Source organism: Cucurbita pepo, chromosome LG08 (assembly GCF_002806865.2).
Source record: "Cucurbita pepo subsp. pepo cultivar mu-cu-16 chromosome LG08, ASM280686v2, whole genome shotgun sequence".
Classification (NCBI taxonomy): domain Eukaryota; kingdom Viridiplantae; phylum Streptophyta; class Magnoliopsida; order Cucurbitales; family Cucurbitaceae; genus Cucurbita; species Cucurbita pepo.
This window is the reverse complement of record NC_036645.1, coordinates 3572206-3594491: the sequence shown is the minus strand read 5'-3', so window position 1 is coordinate 3594491 and position 22286 is coordinate 3572206. Positions and strand designations below refer to the sequence as shown.

At 35.0% G+C, this 22286-nt stretch overlaps 3 protein-coding genes across 6 annotated transcripts; 2 read left to right on the top strand and 1 right to left on the bottom strand.

Annotated features, from left to right (window-relative positions):
• The first annotated feature begins 2203 nt into the window (after positions 1 to 2203).
• Positions 2204 to 8513, top strand: LOC111799986 (U-box domain-containing protein 33-like). 2 transcript variants are annotated; one of them, XM_023683545.1, is made up of 9 exons: positions 2204 to 3232; positions 3313 to 3434; positions 4532 to 4653; positions 5209 to 5313; positions 5532 to 5943; positions 6136 to 6273; positions 6647 to 7168; positions 7290 to 8057; positions 8153 to 8513. In XM_023683545.1, exons 1-9 carry the CDS (start codon positions 3046 to 3048, stop codon positions 8333 to 8335), a joined length of 2559 nt encoding a protein of 852 aa, XP_023539313.1. In that variant the 5' UTR covers positions 2204 to 3045; the 3' UTR covers positions 8336 to 8513. The 2 variants fall into 2 exon arrangements, with proteins under 2 accessions (XP_023539313.1, XP_023539312.1); XM_023683544.1 differs by having other exon boundaries at positions 6133 to 6273.
• Positions 8514 to 9620: 1107 nt separating this feature from the next.
• LOC111799985 (ascorbate transporter, chloroplastic-like) lies at positions 9621 to 16347 on the top strand. 2 transcript variants are annotated; one of them, XM_023683543.1, is made up of 12 exons: positions 9621 to 9893; positions 10633 to 11201; positions 11501 to 11608; positions 11695 to 11850; positions 12070 to 12285; positions 12605 to 12814; positions 13120 to 13257; positions 13691 to 13792; positions 14442 to 14507; positions 14663 to 14747; positions 15179 to 15277; positions 15972 to 16347. In XM_023683543.1, exons 1-11 carry the CDS (start codon positions 9839 to 9841, stop codon positions 15274 to 15276), a joined length of 1803 nt encoding a protein of 600 aa, XP_023539311.1. In that variant the 5' UTR covers positions 9621 to 9838; the 3' UTR covers position 15277; positions 15972 to 16347. The 2 variants fall into 2 exon arrangements, with proteins under 2 accessions (XP_023539311.1, XP_023539310.1); XM_023683542.1 differs by lacking the exon at positions 15972 to 16347 and having other exon boundaries at positions 15179 to 15653.
• A 995-nt stretch (positions 16348 to 17342) lies between these two features.
• LOC111800732 (ATG8-interacting protein 1) lies at positions 17343 to 21366 on the bottom strand. 2 transcript variants are annotated; one of them, XM_023684550.1, is made up of 3 exons: positions 21177 to 21366; positions 19720 to 20569; positions 17376 to 17712 (listed from the first exon to the last, which is right to left on the bottom strand). In XM_023684550.1, exons 2-3 carry the CDS (start codon positions 20530 to 20532, stop codon positions 17611 to 17613), a joined length of 915 nt encoding a protein of 304 aa, XP_023540318.1. In that variant the 5' UTR covers positions 20533 to 20569; positions 21177 to 21366; the 3' UTR covers positions 17376 to 17610. The 2 variants fall into 2 exon arrangements, with proteins under 2 accessions (XP_023540319.1, XP_023540318.1); XM_023684551.1 differs by lacking the exon at positions 21177 to 21366 and having other exon boundaries at positions 17343 to 17712.
• Positions 21367 to 22286: the final 920 nt, after the last annotated feature.

The following is a 22286-nucleotide window of genomic DNA, read 5'->3' as shown; positions in this document are numbered from 1 at the left end:
AAAAATATAGTGTGTATCCATTTCTTTTCATATATTATAGGTTATTTATAAAATAAAAATTATTATTAAGTGTCCTGCAATGGAACGTTTATGGAGTATGTCTCACAATTCAACGCGAGGCTCTATACGTAGAAGGATATACTGATTGAGCAGCTATTACTTCAATTACATCAATTACAGTTGTATTGATTGATGAAATGTTCATCTGGTCAATGGATAAGAAAGCATCGGCTATTAGAGGTGTACATGGTTCGGGTTGGTTGGATTGGTAACTCAACTCAACTCGGTGAAAGAAATATGTATTATGTATTTACCAATTCCGGTGTGAATAACCCAACCCGAAAAAATAAATATATATTTACCTAGCGTCGAATTCGAGCATGAATATTCTTAAACTAACCTTAGTACCACTCTCAAAAACCAATTAATACAAAAAGAATTTTTAATATATTTTATATATTTTTATTTTGCTCAGGTCAACTCGAAGGTTTTGCCCACGAACCCGAAATCGAACCGATTCAATTCGGGTTCAGAAAAATGAATCAAACCCTACCCAAAATACTAACTCAACCCAACCCAACCCTTATAATTCGGATTGAGTTGATCCGAGTTAAATTATAAAAAATAGAATATTAAAATATAATATCTAAAATATATTCTATAAATAATATATATCGAAATTTAAAAAAAAAAAAAAAAAAAAAAAAAAAAAAAAANTATATATATTTAAAACTTAAATATTCTTTTAAGGGGTTGAAATTCACGATTCCGCGTTGTGGTGGAAAACAGGCGGTGAAATCAAGGTAGTGACGTGGAATTGTGGATCCGAATATGCGAAATTCGGTGGCCCGCAATTGTGTTATGAGATGCCACGTGGCAGCCAACAAATGTCTTGTTTCCTAATTAAAAGCATGTCAACATGCTTAAGTCAAATGATTAAATTAATTAATTCTTTTTATTTTTAATTACTTATTAATCCAATTTAAAATTTATATTAAAAAATACAAATAACTCTTATTAAATAATTAATTCAAACTTCAATTTTATATTTTTAATAAAATTAAAATATATATTTATTCATTTCTAAGATTTAGACTCCAAAATTTATTTTTAATTCAACCTTAAACTTTATAATTAAATTTTATATTTTTAATAAAATTAAAAAATATATTTATTAATTTCTAGATTTAGACTCCGTTAATTAAAGTTAAATAATTAAAATATAATCATTGGTACAATAATCAAATATTTGAAAATAAAAAATATTTTAAATAGCATATAATCATAATAAATTAGTAATAAAAAAAATGAATTTAAACGACATGCATAAAATACTACAATAGCATATTTAATTAAATTTAATTAATTATAGTTTATTGTTATTAATAATAAATTTATTATTATTAATAATAAATTTATTATTATTATTAATAAATTTAGCTTGAATGATAAATTATATTTTAAAGTTATGTTATAATAACAATAAATAAGCTCATCAAAATTAGTCTCAATAAATAAATAATTAATATAAATAGTTAATAAGTAATTAGCTATCATTATTGAAAATAAACCTTTCTAATTTTACTATATTAATTAACTAATTAATAATTTGAATAATTAATATAAATAGTTAATGAGTAATTAGCTCTAATTATTGAAAATAAACTTTTATAATTTTACTATTAATTAACTAATTAATAATTTTAATGATTAATATAAATAGTTAATAAGTAATTAGCTATAATTATTGAAAATAAACTTTTATAATTTTACTATATTAATTAACTAATTAATGATTAATATAAATAGTTAATAAGTAATTAACTATAATTATTGAAAATAAACTTTTCTAATTTTATTATATTAATTAACAAATTAAATAATTAATAATTTTAGTAAATTAGTAGTTTTCTGGCTTATTAAACTTTTATTTGTAAAAATTAATTAAATATATTATTATTAATTTAGGTCTATAATTACTTTTTAGACATCTTATTTTCATACATCCAATTTTCGAGCAAATTAATCAAATAAAGTAATTAAAAAAATTAAATTATAAAAAATATTCGTATTTTCAAAAATAATATAAATATTAGAATGTTATATGAAAAATTAATGAAAGTGACGTAGAACGACGTGACGATGTTCTGCAACCTTCAAACAAGAGAGAATATTTTATAAATAAAGAATTGAGCGATATTTTTTCTATAAAAGAAAAAAGAAAAAAAAATGGGAGACTGCTTCCAAATTCATCCTGTTTGAACTTCAAACAAAATTTGCAGGATCTCTCTCCGTCAGTTCCAGGAATTTTCGCGTTCGAGGAATCGGCGAATCGCGACAAGCGGCAAAGCAGAACGGTGGAGTAAGAAAATGGATGAACATTTGCTTTCGCTTTCCATTGCATTGTAAATGCGAGAGCACCATTCTCTTTGTTCTTATCGCGGATTCATTGGCGCCAAAGACAAACGACCTATTTTTTTTTTTTTTTTTTACCGAACTGCTATTAGGATAGATCACAATTGTCAGCACATATCTGAAAGGGATTTTCCCCTTTTCTAATTCATAATCTGTTCATTTCTATTCGTGTTTTGACTTTTGAGTCATTTTTTGGGTTAATTTCTTGATTTTCCAGTCTTACTGAGTTTGTTTATCTGAAATCGCACTCAGTTTGCTGTACTGTCGCTTTGTTTATGATGGTTGAGTTCATATTGTTCATGAGCATCATGAAATTGGTGAGAGAGAGAGATAGAGAGAGCCAGAGACGAAGAGAGGGAGGGGTTTGAGAAGAAAAAAAGAAGGTTCGTTGTATGTAACTTCATCTGATTAGGATTCCCCACTTTCTTCTACCATTTTTCTTTCAACTGAGGCATTTGGGCGTGGGGGATCCATTTACTAGTTGAACCGGCATAGATTCAGAGAGGCAAAACGTTGGAGGAATATTCTTGGGTTTAGTTCATAGGAGTTTTGAAGATTCAGTTTCCTAGAGTTTCTTGTCATGGCGGTTGTCGAGCTGGTCCAATTAATTATGCTGAAGCTTCACCAATTATGATCAGCTCACGCAGAGAGATTGTAGAAGAGCCAGTAAGAGCTATTAGTGAAGATGTAATTTGTGTTGCTGTTGGGAAAGATGTGAAAGAATGCTTATCAGTTTTGAGGTATGCACTAAAATCTTCACATGGGAAGAAGATTTTCCTCCTCCATGTTCATGTCCCTGCACAGATGATTCCATTAAGTAAGGCTATGTTTATGAGTAATTTGACTTTTGATTTTGCTTGTTCTATGTCGATTATTAAACTCGTTTTCCTTGTCCAGTGGGAACCAAATTTCCAGCGAACTCATTGCAGAAAGAGGAAGTGAGAGCATATCATGAGTTCGAGAAGCAAAATTTGCGGAGGATCATGAATGAGTATATTCTGCACTGTCTTCAAGAAGGGGTATGCATACTTCAGTTTAATTTTCTTATTGGCCTATTTTTATATATTTAGTTAGATTTTCTTTAGTTTGGAAAATGGGTTATTAAAAATGATATTCAACCTCATGTTTTGTGAGATTCCACATCGGTTGGAGAAGGGAACGAAACATTCTTTATAAGGGTGTGGAAACCTCTCCCTATTAGAGGCATTTTAAAACTGCGAGGTTGACGGCGATACATAATGGGCAAAAGCGGACAATATCTGCTAGTGGTGGGCTTTTGAGCTGTTACAAATGGTATTAGAGCCATACACCGGGCGGTGTGCCAGTGAGGACCGATACATAATGGGCAAAAGCGGACAATATCTGCTAGTGGTGGGCTTTTGAGCTGTTACAAATGGTATTAGAGCCATACACCGGGCGGTGTGCCAGTGAGGACCGATACATAATGGGCAAAAGCGGACAATATCTGCTAGTGGTGGGCTTTTGAGCTGTTACAAATGGTATTAGAGCCATACACCGGGCGGTGTGCCAGTGAGGACCGATACATAATGGGCAAAAGCGGACAATATCTGCTAGTGGTGGGCTTTTGAGCTGTTACAAATGGTATTAGAGCCATACACCGGGCGGTGTGCCAGTGAGGACGCTGTTAGGAATCACGACTCTCCACAATGGTATTGATATTGTCCACTTTGAGCATAAGCTCTCATGGCTTTGCTTTGGGCTTCCCCAAAAGGCCTCATACCAATGGAGATAGTATTCCTCACTTATAAACCCATGATCTTCCACTAAATTAACCAATGTGGGACTCACTCCCAATAATCCTCAACAGACGCCACCCCCAAGGAGGGTGGATTGTGAGATCTCACATCAGTTGGAGAGGGGAACGTAACATTCCTTATAAGGGTCGACGACGTAACATTCCTAATATACACGTTTTAAAACCGTGAGGTCGACGACGATACATAACGGGTCAAAGCGGACAATATTTACTAGCGGTGGGCTTGGGCTTGGGCTTGGGCTTGGGCTGTTACATGTTTCATCACTAGCTTTTTCTGCGTCACTAATTTTTTTTTATTTCTATAGCTCCTTACTATGTTCTTAATGTAAAATTATACAGGTTCAAGCTGAAAGATTATGTGCTGAAGCTGAGAGTATCGAAAAGGGAATAGTTGATATGATTTCCCTGCACGGTATTAAAAAGCTTGTTATGGGAGCAGCTGTAGACAAGTGCTATTCGAGGTGCAAATCTATTCATAGCCATTTTCATATTGATATACACCCATATAGATCTCCAACTGTAACTTTTTTTTTGTTGGAGGTCGTTAACAGTGACACGAGCACCATATTACGGCCCTAGATTTATCTTTACATTATGCGAGTTTTGCTGCTGCTGCGGGTACGGATATGTTAAGGCTAAATAGTTAAATATAATTTTTATGCAAAGAACGCATTGAGAAGAATCTTTTGTATCACTTATATAAAGAGCGTTTCACCAACGTGTGCTGAAGAGTTTAGGCATGTATAACAAATGATATAGAAATTGTAAAGCGTGTTTCAGCTACATACACTGAAGAATTTTATGCATGCATATATACGTGTTTGTGTGTGTATGCATATGTGAAGAGTGTTTCACCCATTGCGATCGTCGTTCAGGTTGGCTGGTGATGGCTTTAGTTGATTATAGAAATGCGAGCTTATTAACTGCAATTCTTTTGAAGTTTTGATTTTTTGTTGTTTTGGTTGCTATTGTTAACATTTAAATTAATATTGCTAACATAATGATGAATATTTTAGGAGAATGGTGGATCTGAAGTCTAAGAAAGCCTTTTATGTGCGCTCACAGGCACTTGCTTCTTGTCACATTGAGTTTATCTGCAAGGGGAACCTCATCTGCACCAGGTTAATTGCTGCTTAGTGTTTTGCAGATTTACTTAGCTTATTGGACCTACTAATATGCATGTTTTTACCCATAACTACATCGATCGTTCTTATTCCCACGGTATGGTTGATGTTTTTATCAAAATATTTTGCATGAAATTGCTTGGGAGTTTGCTTCACAGAGTCTATCTTGAAGTTTGTTATCTTAGACTTGGTAATCTGATTGATGCGAGTACCAGGGAGGGTAGATCGGATGGAGCTCAAGTAGAAGCTACAGTTACATCGCCACAAACAAGTCCAGACGATGAGGCCCCGGAAATTTCCCAATGCAGATCTCAGTCACGTCCATTGGAGCAGGTTAACAGCAGGGAAGTCGGGAGTCCATCTTCGGATTTACGTTTTAGAGGGAGATCATTGCTTGTTGACCATTTTAGAGAAAGCATAGTAGATCCTTCCCCTTCTCCAAATATTATGAACGGGGATCGAACTGCAAGAAGCTTGGACGTTAATGAGACTTTTGATGAATTGAGTTTATTGGAAAGGAGAAGTCCATATGAAAGGTCAGAAAATTCCTTACGCTCTCCTCGTGGCGTGATCGACATGGCTCCTTCTCCACTTTCCAGGGTCGAGTTATGTGAAAATGGGCTGGAGGTAACTATATTTCTTGAACTTTAAGTATACATGTAATTTAATTCTTCTGAATGCAATGTGCTGGCAATAATTTCCAGGCACCATATATCTTCATGATGAAAACCGATCCGAGCTTGACTCTTTACTTGGCGATGCATGTTTAATATTATATATCCTCTACGATCCAAACCGAATTTACTCCAATTTTAGCAGGATGGGAAAACCAGTGCTTACCTTTACAATCAATATGAACGGGTGATGATGGAGGCTACAAACGCAAGGCGCGACGCATTTTTAGAGGCAATTGCGCGTAGAAAATATGAGAAAGAGGCCGTTAATGCTCTATGCAAGGTGAGATTGATATATTGCCTAAAAACATTTATGTTTCGAGTTTTGAAGTTGATTTATGATTACATGTTCATAACGATTTCGATACTTTAAAGACAAAAATGCTTTCGCTTTTAATGCATTAGACACATTTCTGCCCAGTATTCTCCATCATGTCATCAAATACACTTGAGACGTTGACTTTATATATTTGGAGTTCATCATGCAAACTCAACGATCTAAGTTTTTGTTCATTCTTGGGATTACGAGTATAATGCAAAGAGTGGGGCCTACTGTTTTCCTTTGGAAGTGTATTTTATCGTTTCAAACGTGTTATGCTAGTCTACGAAATCGGTACAATCCTAACATATTTAGGTTTTGCATGATAATCATATAGGTTAAAGCTGCAGAAGGGTTATATGCTGAAGAACTGAAACAAAGGAAGGAGGTTGAACAAGAACTAGCAAGAGAAAAGGCTAAACTTGAAAGCATAAAGAAGCAACTAAATGAAGAGATGGAAGAGCTCCGGATAGCCCAAGATCAGAAGGCAAGCCTTGAGAGAGAACTTTTGGAATCTGATCTGACGGTGAAGGAGTTGGAGCAAAGGATTCTTTCTGCTGTTGAATTGTTACAAAGTTACAAAAGAGAGCGAGAGGAGTTGCAGATTCAACGCGACAATGCACTTACGGAAGCAGAGGAGCTTAGAAAAAATCAACTCGCAGGCACGATCCTTCCGCAGTTCTTTACGGAGTTTCCGTTTCGGGAGATCGAGGAAGCTACTAGAAACTTCGATCCCTCCCTGAAGATCGGAGAAGGCGGATATGGGAGCATATATAAAGGCTTCTTGCGCCATACCATGGTGGCTATAAAAATCCTACATTCTGATAGCTCTCAAGGCCCCTCTGAATTTCAACAAGAGGTGAATCATTTCTCTTAAATATTTCTTCATTTTTTGTTTAAATGGTATGAATAATTTGTATTGATGTGATTTTTTATTTATTCGGATTTTTATTTTGTTGTCTGTCTTTTGGTATTATCAGGTTAATGTTTTAAGTAAGATGAGACATCCCAATCTTGTCACGCTCATTGGAGCTTGTCCCGAAGCATGGGTTCTCGTCTACGAATACCTCTGTAACGGAAGCCTCGAGGATAAGCTCAGCTGCAAGAACAATACTCCACCTTTACCTTGGCAAACACGAATACGCATCGCTACTGAGTTATGCTCGGCCATTATGTTTCTTCACTCAAGTAAGCCCCACAGCATCATTCATGGTGACTTGAAACCTGCAAATGTATTACTTGATGCTAACTTTGTATGCAAGCTCAGTGACTTTGGAATTTGTCGCTTATTGTCTCGGGATGAAACGCCGAACGACAATGAAACACTTGTTTGGAGAACTGACAATCCCAAGGGAACTTTTCCTTACATGGATCCTGATTATCTTTCGTCTGGAGAGCTAACGACGAAGTCGGATGTTTATTCGTTCGGGATTATACTGTTACGATTGTTAACTGGTAGATCTGCAATAGGGATATCAAAGGAAGTCCAATATGCAGTGGGAAATGGAAAGTTAAAATCCATTTTGGATCCTTTAGCGGGCGATTGGCCATTCGTGCAGGCTGAACAGCTCGCTCGATTGGCCTTGAGGTGTTGTGATATGAACCGAAAGAGTCGCCCCGATCTCATTACAGATGTCTGGAGGGTGCTTGGACCAATGAGAGCTTCCTGTGGAGGCCTATTGTCCATCCAACTCGGTTCGTCCGAACACTTGCAACCTCCCCCTTACTTTATCTGTCCCATCTTTCAGGTAACAGTCCACATCTTTGCTCGTTTGAGGTTCGATCTTGTACTCGTTTTTTCGAACTGAAAGTCTCCAATCTCGGCTTGGTTTTTTTCCCACAGGAAGTCATGCTGGATCCACATGTGGCTGCAGATGGTTTTACGTACGAAGCAGAGGCGGCAAGAGGATGGCTAGACAGTGGACATGATACTTCGCCGATGACGAATCTTAGGCTCGAGCACCGCAACCTCGTCCCCAACCGTGCTCTTCGTTCGGCTATACAGGAATGGCTCCAAAGGAACTGAAACACTCCCATTCTCCTTCATTTTCCTCTTAATAGCCTATAAGTTCATGTGGATACGTTGAAGTTGCCATCTGTTTGTATATTTGTGATATAGAGAACATGAAGCTGCGTGCCATTTGTATATAACAATGCATTGATTTTGATTCTTACACTTTTAAAATGAGTTTATTTTGATATTATATTTTTATTTTCTTTTCAATTCCAATTTTAGCAATATTTTATTTAACAAAATAAGGATAAATTACTCCGGGATTATATCATTTAAAATTATTATTAAACCCTCTAGTTTTCGTATGTGAATCAATTTAAGTAACCGAGTAACATTTTTTAAAAGAAATACTATCTCCATTACTAGACTTCTTGGGAAAGCCCAAAGTAAAGCTATGAGAGCGCTTTTATGCCCACTACCATTGTAGAGATCTGTGATTTCTAACATGGTATCATAGACATGCCCTTAAACTTAGCCATGATAATAGAATTCTCAAATATCGAACAATAGAATTCTCAAATATCGAACAAAGAATTGTGAACCTTGAAGGTGTAGTCAAAAGTGACTAAAGTGTCAAACAAATAGTGTACTTTTTCGAGAACTCTAGAGAAAGGAGTCGAGTCAAACCTCAATTAAGGGGAGGCTTATAATGTACTTTGTTCGAGGGGACAGGAATTGTGAACCTTGAAGGTGTAGTCAAAAGTGACTAAAGTGTCGAACAAATGGTGTACTTTGTTCGATGACTCCAAAGAAAAGAGTCAAGTCTCGATTAAGGGAAGACTTATAATGTACTTTGTTCGAGGGGAGGATTGTTGAGGATTATTATTGTGAGTGAGTCTTACATTGGCTAAAGCTCATGGATTTACAAGTGAACAATATTATCTCTATTGGTTTGAGGCTTTTTGGGAAAGTCCAAAGTAAAGTCAGGAGAGTTTATGCTCAAAGTGGACAATTAATCCGTTCCGCTATTATTTATATGAAAATTGAACTAATTTATAAAAAATAATTTGTGAAGCCGTTGAATTAAAACTTATTGTCACATCAAAAAAAAGCTGAAATAATTTAAAATTGGATAAAAAAAAAAGAAAGGTGGCAATTGACAAATGAGTCGTGATAGAGGAGAATTCGTTTAAGAGTCAAACTGTACAGAGTGTCTCTAGCGTAAGGGTATTTTCGTCTTTTCATATAGTAGTACGGCCCGCCATAACGCGGAGGGTGATCCGCCACGTGTCCATCTCTCAATCCCTTAATTTTGTCACTTCACAACAAAATTCTTCCCGCTTGTTGAGAGGAGAGATAGAAATAGAAAGAGAATGGGATATTATGAATCTCTAAATCAGAAGCAACTGCTTATCTTCTACAGTTCGAAGAACGTCAGAAAAACTTGCAAGCTACAGCTGAGGGACGGATTTACCGATAATCTTTTGCCATAGCTTTAATCATGCGCTTTGTTCTTCATCAACAACAGTGTTTTTCTTGAATTTGAGCGCTTAGTGGAGCTTTTTTCTGTTCAAAATGGCCATCGGCAGTTTGGTTTCTAATCGGAACTTCGGTTCCTTTGTTGGTTCAGGTATTATCCTGTTCTTCTCGTCTTATTTTGGATGCTTCTTATTCGATATTGAATTTCTTGTGCTTCCTGCTTGATGCGTCCTGTGTATACTCTGTAATGAAAACTTGTTTGCTGTTGTACCTGCGTTTTCGTTCCGTAATGTTCTTCTGCATTTCGGTTACTCGAGGTTTTATCTGGAGTTAATGGCGTCGGGAAGTGATTCGTATGTAGTGGAATGGAGCGAGGCTTAATTTCGGCGCAATTTATTTGTTAACTGAGAACGTTTTCTGCGAAAATTTGTTTTCTGTATATTTTTCTTTTAGATAGTTCTTCTTAATTCAGTCATTTTGAATTTCAGAGGTGATGCGCTTCATAGTATATAAGTTATCCATGGCTAATTTTGTTGTATATGATAATAAAGGAGTATTTTATGTTTTTTTGGACAAATGTTACTATTTATTCGCACTTTCTGATTGTCTATCTATATTTGGTTGCATCAACCTTGTTATTGAGGTTCCTAAATTAATCGATTATTTACGGAGGAAGTGTTCTGACGTTGTTCACTACCTTTCCGAAAATAATGTCTGTTAAATCTTCGCGTTAAAGTCTGATTATGCTGTACTTTTCTGTTCTTAACATTTTTTTAACCAATTACCACTAGTCCTGATAGTGATGAGTTCTCTCTTTGTTTAATGTTAGTTTGAAGCTTTTCAATGGCCGTTAAGAAGACTCATTTCATTTTCCGATCTTATGTTTGCAGGAAAACTGTGCAAGATCGAGAGAACAGTTTCTCACTCCGCAGTAGAACGTTCAGTAATTTTTGCAGCTCAATATGGAAAATCGAATATGTTTTTTAGGAAGTCACATGGTTTGAGATTAAGTAGTTGTTCTCCTAAGATCTCATGTTCCACATTTCTTCATGCAATGACCCAAGATGGGAAAATCTTGAAGCCACCGGGAGTTTGTACAGATAAAACTGCTGGACGAAGATTGCCTTTTGTCCAAAGCACCATCAGTTGGTCAAGAAGAAAATCCAGATGTTATCCTCACTGTACTGCAGCTTGCATTCTTACGAGTGGACCTAGTTGGCTGCAATGCCAAAACTTTCGGCATGTTAAGGTCAACCAAACTTCTGCTCATTACAAGTCAAATGACTTTGATATAACGAAAGGAGATGTGGATGCATTGGCATGGGCAGAGGGGTCAGGTGATGCACTTTTTATCGAAGGCAATGACCAGATAGTATCACCTTGGTGGGATCGTTTTCCCAAACGCTGGGTGATTGTGATGCTTTGTTTTTTCGCCTTTCTACTCTGCAATATGGATCGTGTGAGTACTATTCCTTTCTCTTCCTATTGACCCTTATCTTGAATCCAAGTCATTTGTTAACTTTAGTGTTTAAAGGCTTGCTTGATCTGTTTAGATGGTGACTAATGACTATAGTAGTCAGTCAATTAAAACACGCGATACATTTCTGTTTGCAGAAAAAATGGCATCCTTAAAAATGAGCAACCTTACAATTTCTCTTCAATATGTCAATAGCTCTCTACTATCTGTCTTCAATATACTGTCATAAATAATATCAATTCACTTTACTGTGAGCTAAATGTGTAAACAAATTTCTATAGGTGAACATGAGTATTGCCATACTCCCAATGTCAAAAGAATTTAATTGGAACAGTGCAACAGTTGGCTTGATCCAGTCATCCTTTTTCTGGGGCTACCTTCTAACACAGGTTTGATTAGATTTGATCAACCCAAAATTTCTACTGATATAACTAATTTTTCTGTCAAATATAATGTGTGTATTTTTATTGGTTAGATCGTTGGGGGGATATGGGCAGACAAAATTGGTGGGAAGCTTGTGTTGGGTTTTGGAGTAGTATGGTGGTCGATAGCTACTATATTGACACCAATTGCTGCGAGAATTGGGCTTCCTTTCCTGCTTATGATGCGTGCTTTCATGGGAATTGGTGAGGTAGGCTTTTTGTACTTCTCGACTTTTGTTCATGTGTTCAACTAATATAATCACAATCTGATCATGACTAGCACTGTGTTATTTTATTTTATTTTTCTTTCCGAACTAGTTTTTGCGTCAGCTGGCTCACATTATCTCAAAGAATTATTCTGAACTACGACTGTTTTTGAGTTTACATCTGATAGAACTTTTTATTTGTGTTATTTGTCTACTTTGCAGGGTGTTGCTATGCCTGCAATGAACAATATTATATCAAAGTGGATTCCTGTATCAGAGAGAAGCAGATCGCTTGCACTGGTGTACAGTGGCATGTATCTGGGTTCTGTAACGGGCTTGGCTTTCTCACCAGTGCTAATTGACAAATTTGGATGGGCATCTGTGTTTTACTCATTTGGATCTCTCGGAAGTATATGGTTTGCACTGTGGCTGACAAAAGTAATTTTCACTTCTGCGTTTAAATTATAATTTTAACCCTGCGTATTAAAATAGAAATTTAAACATGCAAGTCAATAGTTCTCCACTCCACTAGAGAAAATCAAATTTATGCAACCATCATGAAGAGAAGATCCAAGCAGTGAGAAAAGAAATATGCTGAGTTATTATTACATTAATGGCCAGTCATGGGCTTAGGCATAGCTGAAAGAAATTAGGTATTAGTAAAAAAATAGAAACGTTGAGTTGCACGTGCTCTTTTCATGTTATTTTGTTGAATCAAGTTTCTATCTCCGACCTTCTCATTCTGGTATATTGTCAGGCGTATAGTTCTCCAAAAGAAGATCCAGGTCTCAGTGCACAGGAAAAGAAAATTATCTTTGATGGAAGCATTTCGAAGGAACGAGTGGAAGTTATTCCGTGGAAATTAATTTTATCAAAAGCACCTGTGTGGGCTCTTATAATCTCCCATTTCTGCCATAACTGGGGAACCTTCATTCTGTTGACATGGATGCCCACATACTATAACCAGGTAATTCATAGTTCAGCATTGAGCTCTAGGTTATTCTATACTTGCATCTTAACATAGCAAAAAATAACTCCAGAAGTGAATAATCAAATCGTAAGTGTTCGTTCATAATTTTGGTGCATGAGTGATGTACTGAGTTAAATAGCTTTACCCCGTTTGCCTATAATACGCTCCCTCTACTTAGCTCCAGTCTATTGTACGGTTTCAGGTTTTTCATTGTCATTGTGATGATTATGTTAACGATGATAGTTCAGTATTCAGACATAGACAGTTGAAGGTTTCTATTGAACTGTTGGTTGCTGTCTCAGGTTTTGAAGTTCAACCTCACCGAATCTGGACTCTTATGTGTACTGCCATGGTTGACCATGGCTGTTTTTGCAAATATAGGAGGATGGATTGCAGACACGCTAATCAGCAGAGGTTTTTCCATCACTAGAGTTCGAAAGGCAAGATTCTTTCCAACTTTATTGTCTCGAGTAATTTCATGACTCAGTTTTATGTCTTGTTACTTCAGAAAGTTTTACACGGTTAATTTACTCTGTTATCTGCTAGACGTCAGTTCGTTTGTACAAGTATCGTGCCAAGTTTATTTCCTAATAGCCATACCACAATTAACTTGAATATCTATTCTACATAAATTTCACAGAATAATCTGTTTCAAATAGACGAATAACGGTACAAGAATGCACTTCATTTTGCCCACGGCTTACAACTGCATGAACGATATTTTCACTTTTTACATTTTAATTGGTTCCTACAGGAGTTATAGGGATTTCTGCTCCATAAAATGCAGGGATTCTAGCCTAGTTAACTCAGGTTTATCAATGGACCTTTTTGTTCTTATGGTAAATAATTACAGTGGAGTGTTTTTGGATACAGATCATGCAATCTATTGGATTTCTGGGACCAGCTTTCTTCCTTACTCTGCTGAGCCGTGTTAGAACACCTGCTATGGCAGTGTTATGCATGGCATGTTGTCAGGTATTCGCAATTTCTTAAATAGAAAATAAATTATCTTAAACTTAGATCGATTATACACATACATACATATAAATACAAATTACATAAACAGTTGGAGTTAACTGATCAAGAAGATTACATGAAAAGGACAAGATCCCACACCTTCCACATGCCCCTCGATCTACCATAAAAATTTATGGCATTTTCCTGAAGAGATAACGAATAGCAAAATTCAAGAAGTCCCAAGAATTCATGGTGCACACCAAGAGAAAATATGTCATTACTATTAGGGATCACAAACATTTCTCCCCTTACATGAAAATACACCCTTTGTTTGACACTAAAAAATTCTATTGATATGGCTAAGTAAAGGGCATGACTTTGATACTATGTTATGACTTTGATACCAAGTAAAGGGCATGACTTTGATATGGCTAACTCTTCATTGATAAATGAAATGACAGATAATCTTATAATCCATCTTGCGCAATACACACCAAATAAGGTCAAAATAGGACAACGATTCGACCCTTTTCGATCCTAAGCCTAGGAACCATGCAATATCCGAGTTTTCGATAGAGTTGAATTTTTTTCCCTTTCATCCTTAATTCTCATATAGACCCTGTTGCAATTATTATGTTTGGTTTGATTAATAAACTTCTGTTGACAGGGATCTGATGCATTTTCACAATCTGGTCTCTACTCCAATCACCAAGATATTGGACCACGATATGCTGTGAGTTAACTAACCACCGTTAAATCTGAATCATTTTACCTCGTATTTCTGCAATATTATTGTCCCTGAATTTTTAAACATGTGGCGAGATGCATGATCATGAAGTATTAGCATTTTGATAATGATTAATCATTGTAGTTGGGTTTCATACACAGGGAGTATTGTTAGGATTATCAAACACCGCCGGCGTGCTCGCCGGTGTCTTCGGTACAGCTGCAACCGGATACATTCTCCAACAAGGTTAGTTGGAGAACGTTCTATTATTCCTTTTATTCTTCAAAGAAAATAAAAATAGGTTTATAATCATTTAAGCTCTATTTCAAAACTATTTTATCAAAAAGTATATTTGTTACTAGTAAGATTTTCACCATTCTTACAAATATATTTGATGAATTCTAAGTCAAATTTAAAAATAGAATTAATTTTTTTAAAACTATATTTTAGATTTAAACTTTTGGTATGATTTTATGTAACATTTTTATTAGTAATAAAGTTCTAAAAAATTATAATTAGAAGTATTGTTTATAAGTTTAATTAGAAAATAATTATCAAATAAAGATGTGATTAAAACTTGGTAAAAGTTTAGAACTAACTAAAACTTATGTTTAAAAAAAAAAAAAAAAAAAACTGAATTGAAATTGAATGGAATTGTGTTGTGGGGATGGGTGCAGGTTCATGGGACGATGTATTCAAGGTGGCAGTTGCATTGTATATCATAGGCACATTAGTGTGGAATATCTTTGCAACGGGAGAAAAAATTATCGATTGAGATGGACGGAGGATCTGTCTGTGCCTAAATTTTATGGAGAAAAAGAGAGAGGTAAGTAAGAAAATCCCACCCTAAGCCCTATCAATTTTTCTTTTTCCATGGCTGGCTCTCCTGGCCACAGCTTTCTGGGTTGGCTCCAAAAAGGTAAAGACCAAAAAATGAAAAGGGACCATATACAAATTATCACCCTCTTTTTGCTTTTTCTTCTTATATATAGTGAAGTTGTTTGTTCCCAATTTCCCATTTATAGCGTTGGCATAAAAATACATGACCATTAGAATGTGCCAATTCCAAATCACTAATTCCATTATTGTTTGTCATGTTTACTCTGGTTATTGCCATTTGGAGCCCCTTTATTTACTTTTATCTTTCATCAAGTTGAACACGACTCCCCCACAATGGTATGGTATTGTCCACTTTGAGTATAAGCTCTCATGGTTCACTTTAAGTATAAGCTCTCATAGTCTACTTTGAGTATAAGCGCTTATGGCTTTGCATTGGGTTTCTCTAAAAAGTCTCAGGTCAATAGGAAAAATATTTATTGATTATAAACCCGTGATCATCCGCTAAATTAGTCGATATGGCTTTGCATTGGGTTTCTCCAAAAAGTCTCAGGCCAATAGGAAAAATATTCATTGATTATAAACCCATGATCATCCGCTAAATTAGTCGATATGNAAAAATTATCGATTGAGATGGACGGAGGATCTGTCTGTGCCTAAATTTTATGGAGAAAAAGAGAGAGGTAAGTAAGAAAATCCCACCCTAAGCCCTATCAATTTTTCTTTTTCCATGGCTGGCTCTCCTGGCCACAGCTTTCTGGGTTGGCTCCAAAAAGGTAAAGACCAAAAAATGAAAAGGGACCATATACAAATTATCACCCTCTTTTTGCTTTTTCTTCTTATATATAGTGAAGTTGTTTGTTCCCAATTTCCCATTTATAGCGTTGGCATAAAAATACATGACCATTAGAATGTGCCAATTCCAAATCACTAATTCCATTATTGTTTGTCATGTTTACTCTGGTTATTGCCATTTGGAGCCCCTTTATTTACTTTTATCTTTCATCAAGTTGAACACGACTCCCCCACAATGGTATGGTATTGTCCACTTTGAGTATAAGCTCTCATGGTTCACTTTAAGTATAAGCTCTCATAGTCTACTTTGAGTATAAGCGCTTATGGCTTTGCATTGGGTTTCTCTAAAAAGTCTCAGGTCAATAGGAAAAATATTTATTGATTATAAACCCGTGATCATCCGCTAAATTAGTCGATATGGCTTTGCATTGGGTTTCTCCAAAAAGTCTCAGGCCAATAGGAAAAATATTCATTGATTATAAACCCATGATCATCCGCTAAATTAGTCGATATGGCTTTGCATTGGGCTTCTCCAGAAAGTCTCATGCCAATCGGGAGAGTATTCATCGATTATAAACCCATAAAAATTAGTCAATTATAAATCTATGATCATTCTCTAAATTAATCCATATTCATGATCATTTCATGTGACTTACTATCCAATTAAGGTATTGGTTGATGGGAATTAGAGGAAAAATAGCAATGAAAACTGACTATATTTCTTCAAAAGAAAAATGCAAAATTTTAAAATATCTATAACTTATTTATCTCCACAATAAAAAGATCATTAAAATATTAAACTAAAAAGTGATGTTTAAATATCATTCATGTAAACGCATCTTAATCATTGTTATTGAAACATTTATAAAATGATAATGGCAAGATTGCAACTTTTTGAAAGAACCCACTTTCAAATTAAAGAGCATAGATCAAAGTACATATACTTTAAGAAAATGAACCAATTGACTAGCTTAAATCGACCAAACCAAAAAAAATATATACTTTAGGAAAATGAACCAACTGACTAGCTCAAATCGACCAAACCAACTAGATTAGGTTTAATTGATTTATTTGGATGACTCCTAAGTAATAGACTCGAATAAATGCATATGAAAATTAGATGAAGAAGATGAGCCTCTGCAGTGAGCTATAAACGTGTGTCATTTATCTCATTTGCAGGGTAGTTAGAGACAAGGTCGAAATAAAAATGACCCAAAAATGAGTCTATTGGGATAGGGAGGATGACCTTCCAAACTTACATTTCATCCATCCAATTGATTAAGCTAATGTACAATGCAATATAGTACTATACCACCAAGATTAAATATTAATTTAAATAATCAAATTCCAACATGTTCCCCAAAGTACTTGTGTAAAGTTTGCAAGACGGCCAAAGACACTCAACCATTCAACTACCAACAAACCTCTTTCTTTCTTTCATTCTTTTTCCTCCTTTTCTACAGTTATCTTCGTCATCTTATAACTCATTGGGGCTGGACTTGATCGACGAACCGCGTCGTTGGGCTCCCACGATCACATCTTTAAGCCGAGCTATTGGTCCCAACACTCGGTTTGTCTTCTGCAATTGTAGCAGTATAATGAAAATTAAGGCCAGAAGACAGCAACATGAAAAGGGAAGAAAACATTTCTTCTAAATAGGGATGAGAGTATGTGAGTATATATATACCTACAGACCAGCGTGTAGCCTATGTTTATTGCAAATAATAATGTTAATGGGGGAAGCAACCAACAAGTAGTTTTTCAACTACTATCTCAAAAATTTAATCAGAAAATGTATTGCATTGCTACGAACACAAGAGAAGAATGGAAACAAGTTGTTAATAAACGTGTCCTTGATGGCACGGCCCGTGTGTGGTTGTCAAGTCAAGAAGTCAAACCTAAGAACTACAAAATTTAACATGGATTTCTGCATATATGTCCTCAACGGCTGCAAAGACGAGGCTTGGAAAATAGAGGGCATGATAAAAAGCTGGCTTTATAACCCATAGAATGAGTTCCCTTATTAGAATTAGAATTAGCTATTCAAAACGGTTAGTATTCAACAAAAGTATGGCCATCATAGGTTGGCCTAATGGTCATAAAGGTCTGAAGGAAATAAAATGAAAAGAGTTTAATCCCCGCAATTACCTACCTAGAATTTAATATCCTATGTATTTCCCATCAACCAAATGTAGTAGGGTCCGTTGTATTTCCTATCGACCAAAGGAAATGAAATGAAAAGATGTAAACAACTTGGCTCAGTTGCATATCATAAGGAATTCGAACAACTGCTTCGAATACAGAGCTCTAGCTTTCCTTATAGACCACCTTTCCCACTTCCTCTGTTTACAGTTCCAGAATAAATAGGTGAAGAAATAGTTCAGGAATTACTAAATATGGGACTACAAGGATGCATTCAATCCTCAAAAAACGGGACTACAAGGATGCATTCAATCCTCAAAAAACGGGACTACAAGGATGCATTCAATCCTCAAAAAACGAGGCTCACCAATATAATTAAAAAAAAAAAAAAAAAAAAAAAAAAAAAAAAAAAAAAAAAAAAAAAAAAAGGAGTTCCCCTTATCAGAATTAGAATTAGCTATTCAAAACAATTAGTATTCAACAAAACTGCAACCATCATGGACTTAACCTAGTGGTCATGGAGAAATAAAAGGGAACTAGTTTAATCAATGGTGGTCCACCTACCTAGGATTTTATATCCTAGGTGTTTCAATCAACCAAACGTAGTAGAGTTAGAATGTTGTCCCGTAAAATTCATCGATATATAAAATAAAAAAAAATAAAAAGTATTCAACAAAACTGCTAGTATTAATGAGTTCCCCATATCAGAATTAGAATTAGCTATTCAAAACGGTTAGTATTCAACAAAACTGTAACTATTCTGAGTTGACCTAGTGATCAAAAGGGCCTCGGGTAAATAAGAGGGAATGAGTTTAATCCATGGTGGTTGTCAACCAAGGATTTAATATCTTACGCATTTCCTACAACCAAATGTATTATAGTGAGACAAGAAATTACTGAAGATGCTGCAAGACAACAGCACTCACCAGTATAAAAAAAAAAAGTACTCAACAAAACTGCTAGTATTAATGAGTTCCCCTGTCAGAATAAGGGTTAGCTATTCAAATTGGTTAGTATTCAACAAAACTCAATCACCTTGATGGAAGGTCCCCGAATTTCTCCCACCAACTTGCTCATTCATATTGTTTCTACTTGTAAAATTTAAGCTTGGCAGTTCAATATCAAGCCAAAGCACCAGTTGCATCTTCTTAAAAATAAACAGCTAGCAGGCTAAGTAGCAATTCTCAGAATTTAATCTCTAATTTGGGTGATGGATGTCAACTAAGTTTAATCATCCTAAACAAATAATCTATTTTCACTAGATCTTAGTTGTCAGTACCATTGCGTTTGTTGAGATTGAACTTAAATCTCATTCTCAATCCATTCTACAGACTGAAATCTGAAAACTTAAAATTCAGTGACAAATATATGCACACAGAATGATAATGAAGCAGCTGTGAATTAACGGAATGCAACCATACGGAGGAAACAAGAATCAACATACCTGATCATTCACACTAATGTGCCACTTCAGTTGCAGAGATTGCCAACTCTCCTGCTGCCAACGCTGCCCAAGTATTACAAGTCCCATAACAGCTGCTGCAATGAAAATGGACCAAAATGCATTCGCTTCTTTTGCATGAGAGTATAAACTAGCAGCTCTTCTCTTCCACCAAGCACCACAAGGAAGACTGGACTTATTGCTCTTACTATTGAGTCTAGGAGTTTCTGAGATTTCTGGAGTTGAGACTTGATCAGTAGGTTCAGGTGGAGGGATTTCATCAAATGTCGTTGAACTGAGATCACTTTCAGCATGAAAAGAACTATATGTAGGGGCACCAAAGAGGTCCTGCTCCTTGTGAACCAGATTCAAATCTTGTAATGTGGTATTTTCACCAAAATCATCACCATGAAAAGACAACTTGCTGCCTTTCTCCATAGTTTTATCAATCCCCGAAAACTCATCTGTCTCACCCAACCCTTCTAAATTCAAGCTATCTTCAGACTTTCCACCAGATTTCCCGCCATCTACAGCAGCAGAATCAGACACCACATTCTCCTTCACTCCTTGGTCATCATGAATCTCGCTCTTATCAGGTTCCAATGGCAAATTCTCGTGCTGACTTGGTGGAAATACAAAGTGCTTAGACATAAAAAGAGCGTGGGAAGTTTCTGCTTCATACAAATTGCTTTTATTTTCATCGCTCTGTTCATCTTCCTTCGCACTAGGAGCAGCTTCATATGCCGAAGCAGTGAGTGAAACAACTTCCCATTCAGTTCCACGAGAGGTACTGTCTTCTCCATCATTATCTGCCATCCTAAGGGAGTCCTCGCGTGTTGGAACCTCCCAACAACTGGCAAAGGAAAACATATCTTCTTAACAGCTCGATTAAAAGGAAGAAGGTAGGAAAGAAAAAGAAAAAGAAAAAAAAAAAAACATGCTCCAGATGAAATTTCAACTGTGTGACAATATATCTTCCTGAGAATTTTAGACCTAAGTAATAAGTCGCATCCGTAACTTCCAACTCCATAAACGGAAACAGAACAATAAAACAAACAAGAAGGAAACTCCCCTCGTGCCACATCAATTCGACGAGTCATCAACACATCCCGAATATCCCTCTAATTTACAACAAGTTTTCAAAATTAAATCACATAACAAGGATTTAAACCTGAAGAAGTGTAAATTAAAAATCTAATCGCAGTTGCACATACGCACACATAATCGTATATTTAGGTCGTAGAATCATCCATTCAATGATTAAAAAACAAACAACAAACGGATCTAACATCGTACCAATAGGCAACAAAGAACACCACCAATAAAACCACAAGACATACCGATCATCCATCAAACAAACCAAAAATCGACTATCAACCACAAAACTTCTCGATCCAACAATGAAGGACGAAAAAGGAAACAATCAATAATTGCAGATAACAGTAGCAGAAGAGACGAACCGGACGAGAGAGAGGCGATCGGAGATTCGCGACGAACGGCGACGAACGTGACGATAAGGATGAAAGTTGCCTCGGGAAATGGTGAAGGGATTGGGACTGAGACGTGAATGTTTGGGGGTAAACTAATAATCTCCGCCAAATCAATGATGGAAACCGGCGGTTACCGGTGACAATTAGATTTGCAAAACAGATGGCCTAACCGCTCTAGCAGGTTGAGTTTGTCGCGCTTCGCCTATTTCTAGTTTTTTTTTTTTTTTTAATCAATTTATAATATTTTCACAAATTTTATATTTCTATTCCTTCCATTTTCATAAATAATTTAGATACTCAATTTAAAAATTTTAATTTTTTAAAAATATTTAAATATTCGATTTGAAAATCATTCAGTATTTTAAAAATTTTCATTTTTAAAATTTTTAAAAATATATACAATTCTTTTTTTAAATCATACGTCTAATTGATTTAGAGTATTAAGAATCTAATTTAATTATAAATTTAAGCATATTTAAACTAACTATTTTTATAATAAAATTTAATAGATTTAAATTTAGGATTTAAATTAGTATTATTATTGGATAAATTTTACTTTTTTTTTTTGTGTGTTTAATATGTTTTATAATATTCTAAAAATATAATAAATCTAAAAACAATTTAAATTTATGTTAAAGAAATTATTAAGTATTGAGTAGGTAATAAGCTTTAAAAATTTATGGGTAATAGATAATCATTTATTAAACATAACGATAAAAAAAATTGAATTTTTTTAGATAAATTTTAAAATTATTAAATAAGTAAAATATTTATTAGACGACACATTAAAATTTTGAAGATTAACCTATCATTAAACATATATTATTGATGAAGAGATTAAATGTGCAAATATAAACTATTTTTAAAAACGAGGTTCATAAAAATAAGTTATTATTTAAATATATAAAATACTGATTTGTACTAAATACAAGTTAAAATATAGTTTGATCATTTTGGATATTTGAGTCTCGTTTGATAAATATTTTGTTTTACATTTTATTTTAAAAATTATTTTTGTCTTCACTTCCTACTATGAATTTTACCGTATTTAATAAAATATTTAAATTTTTAGTCAAATTA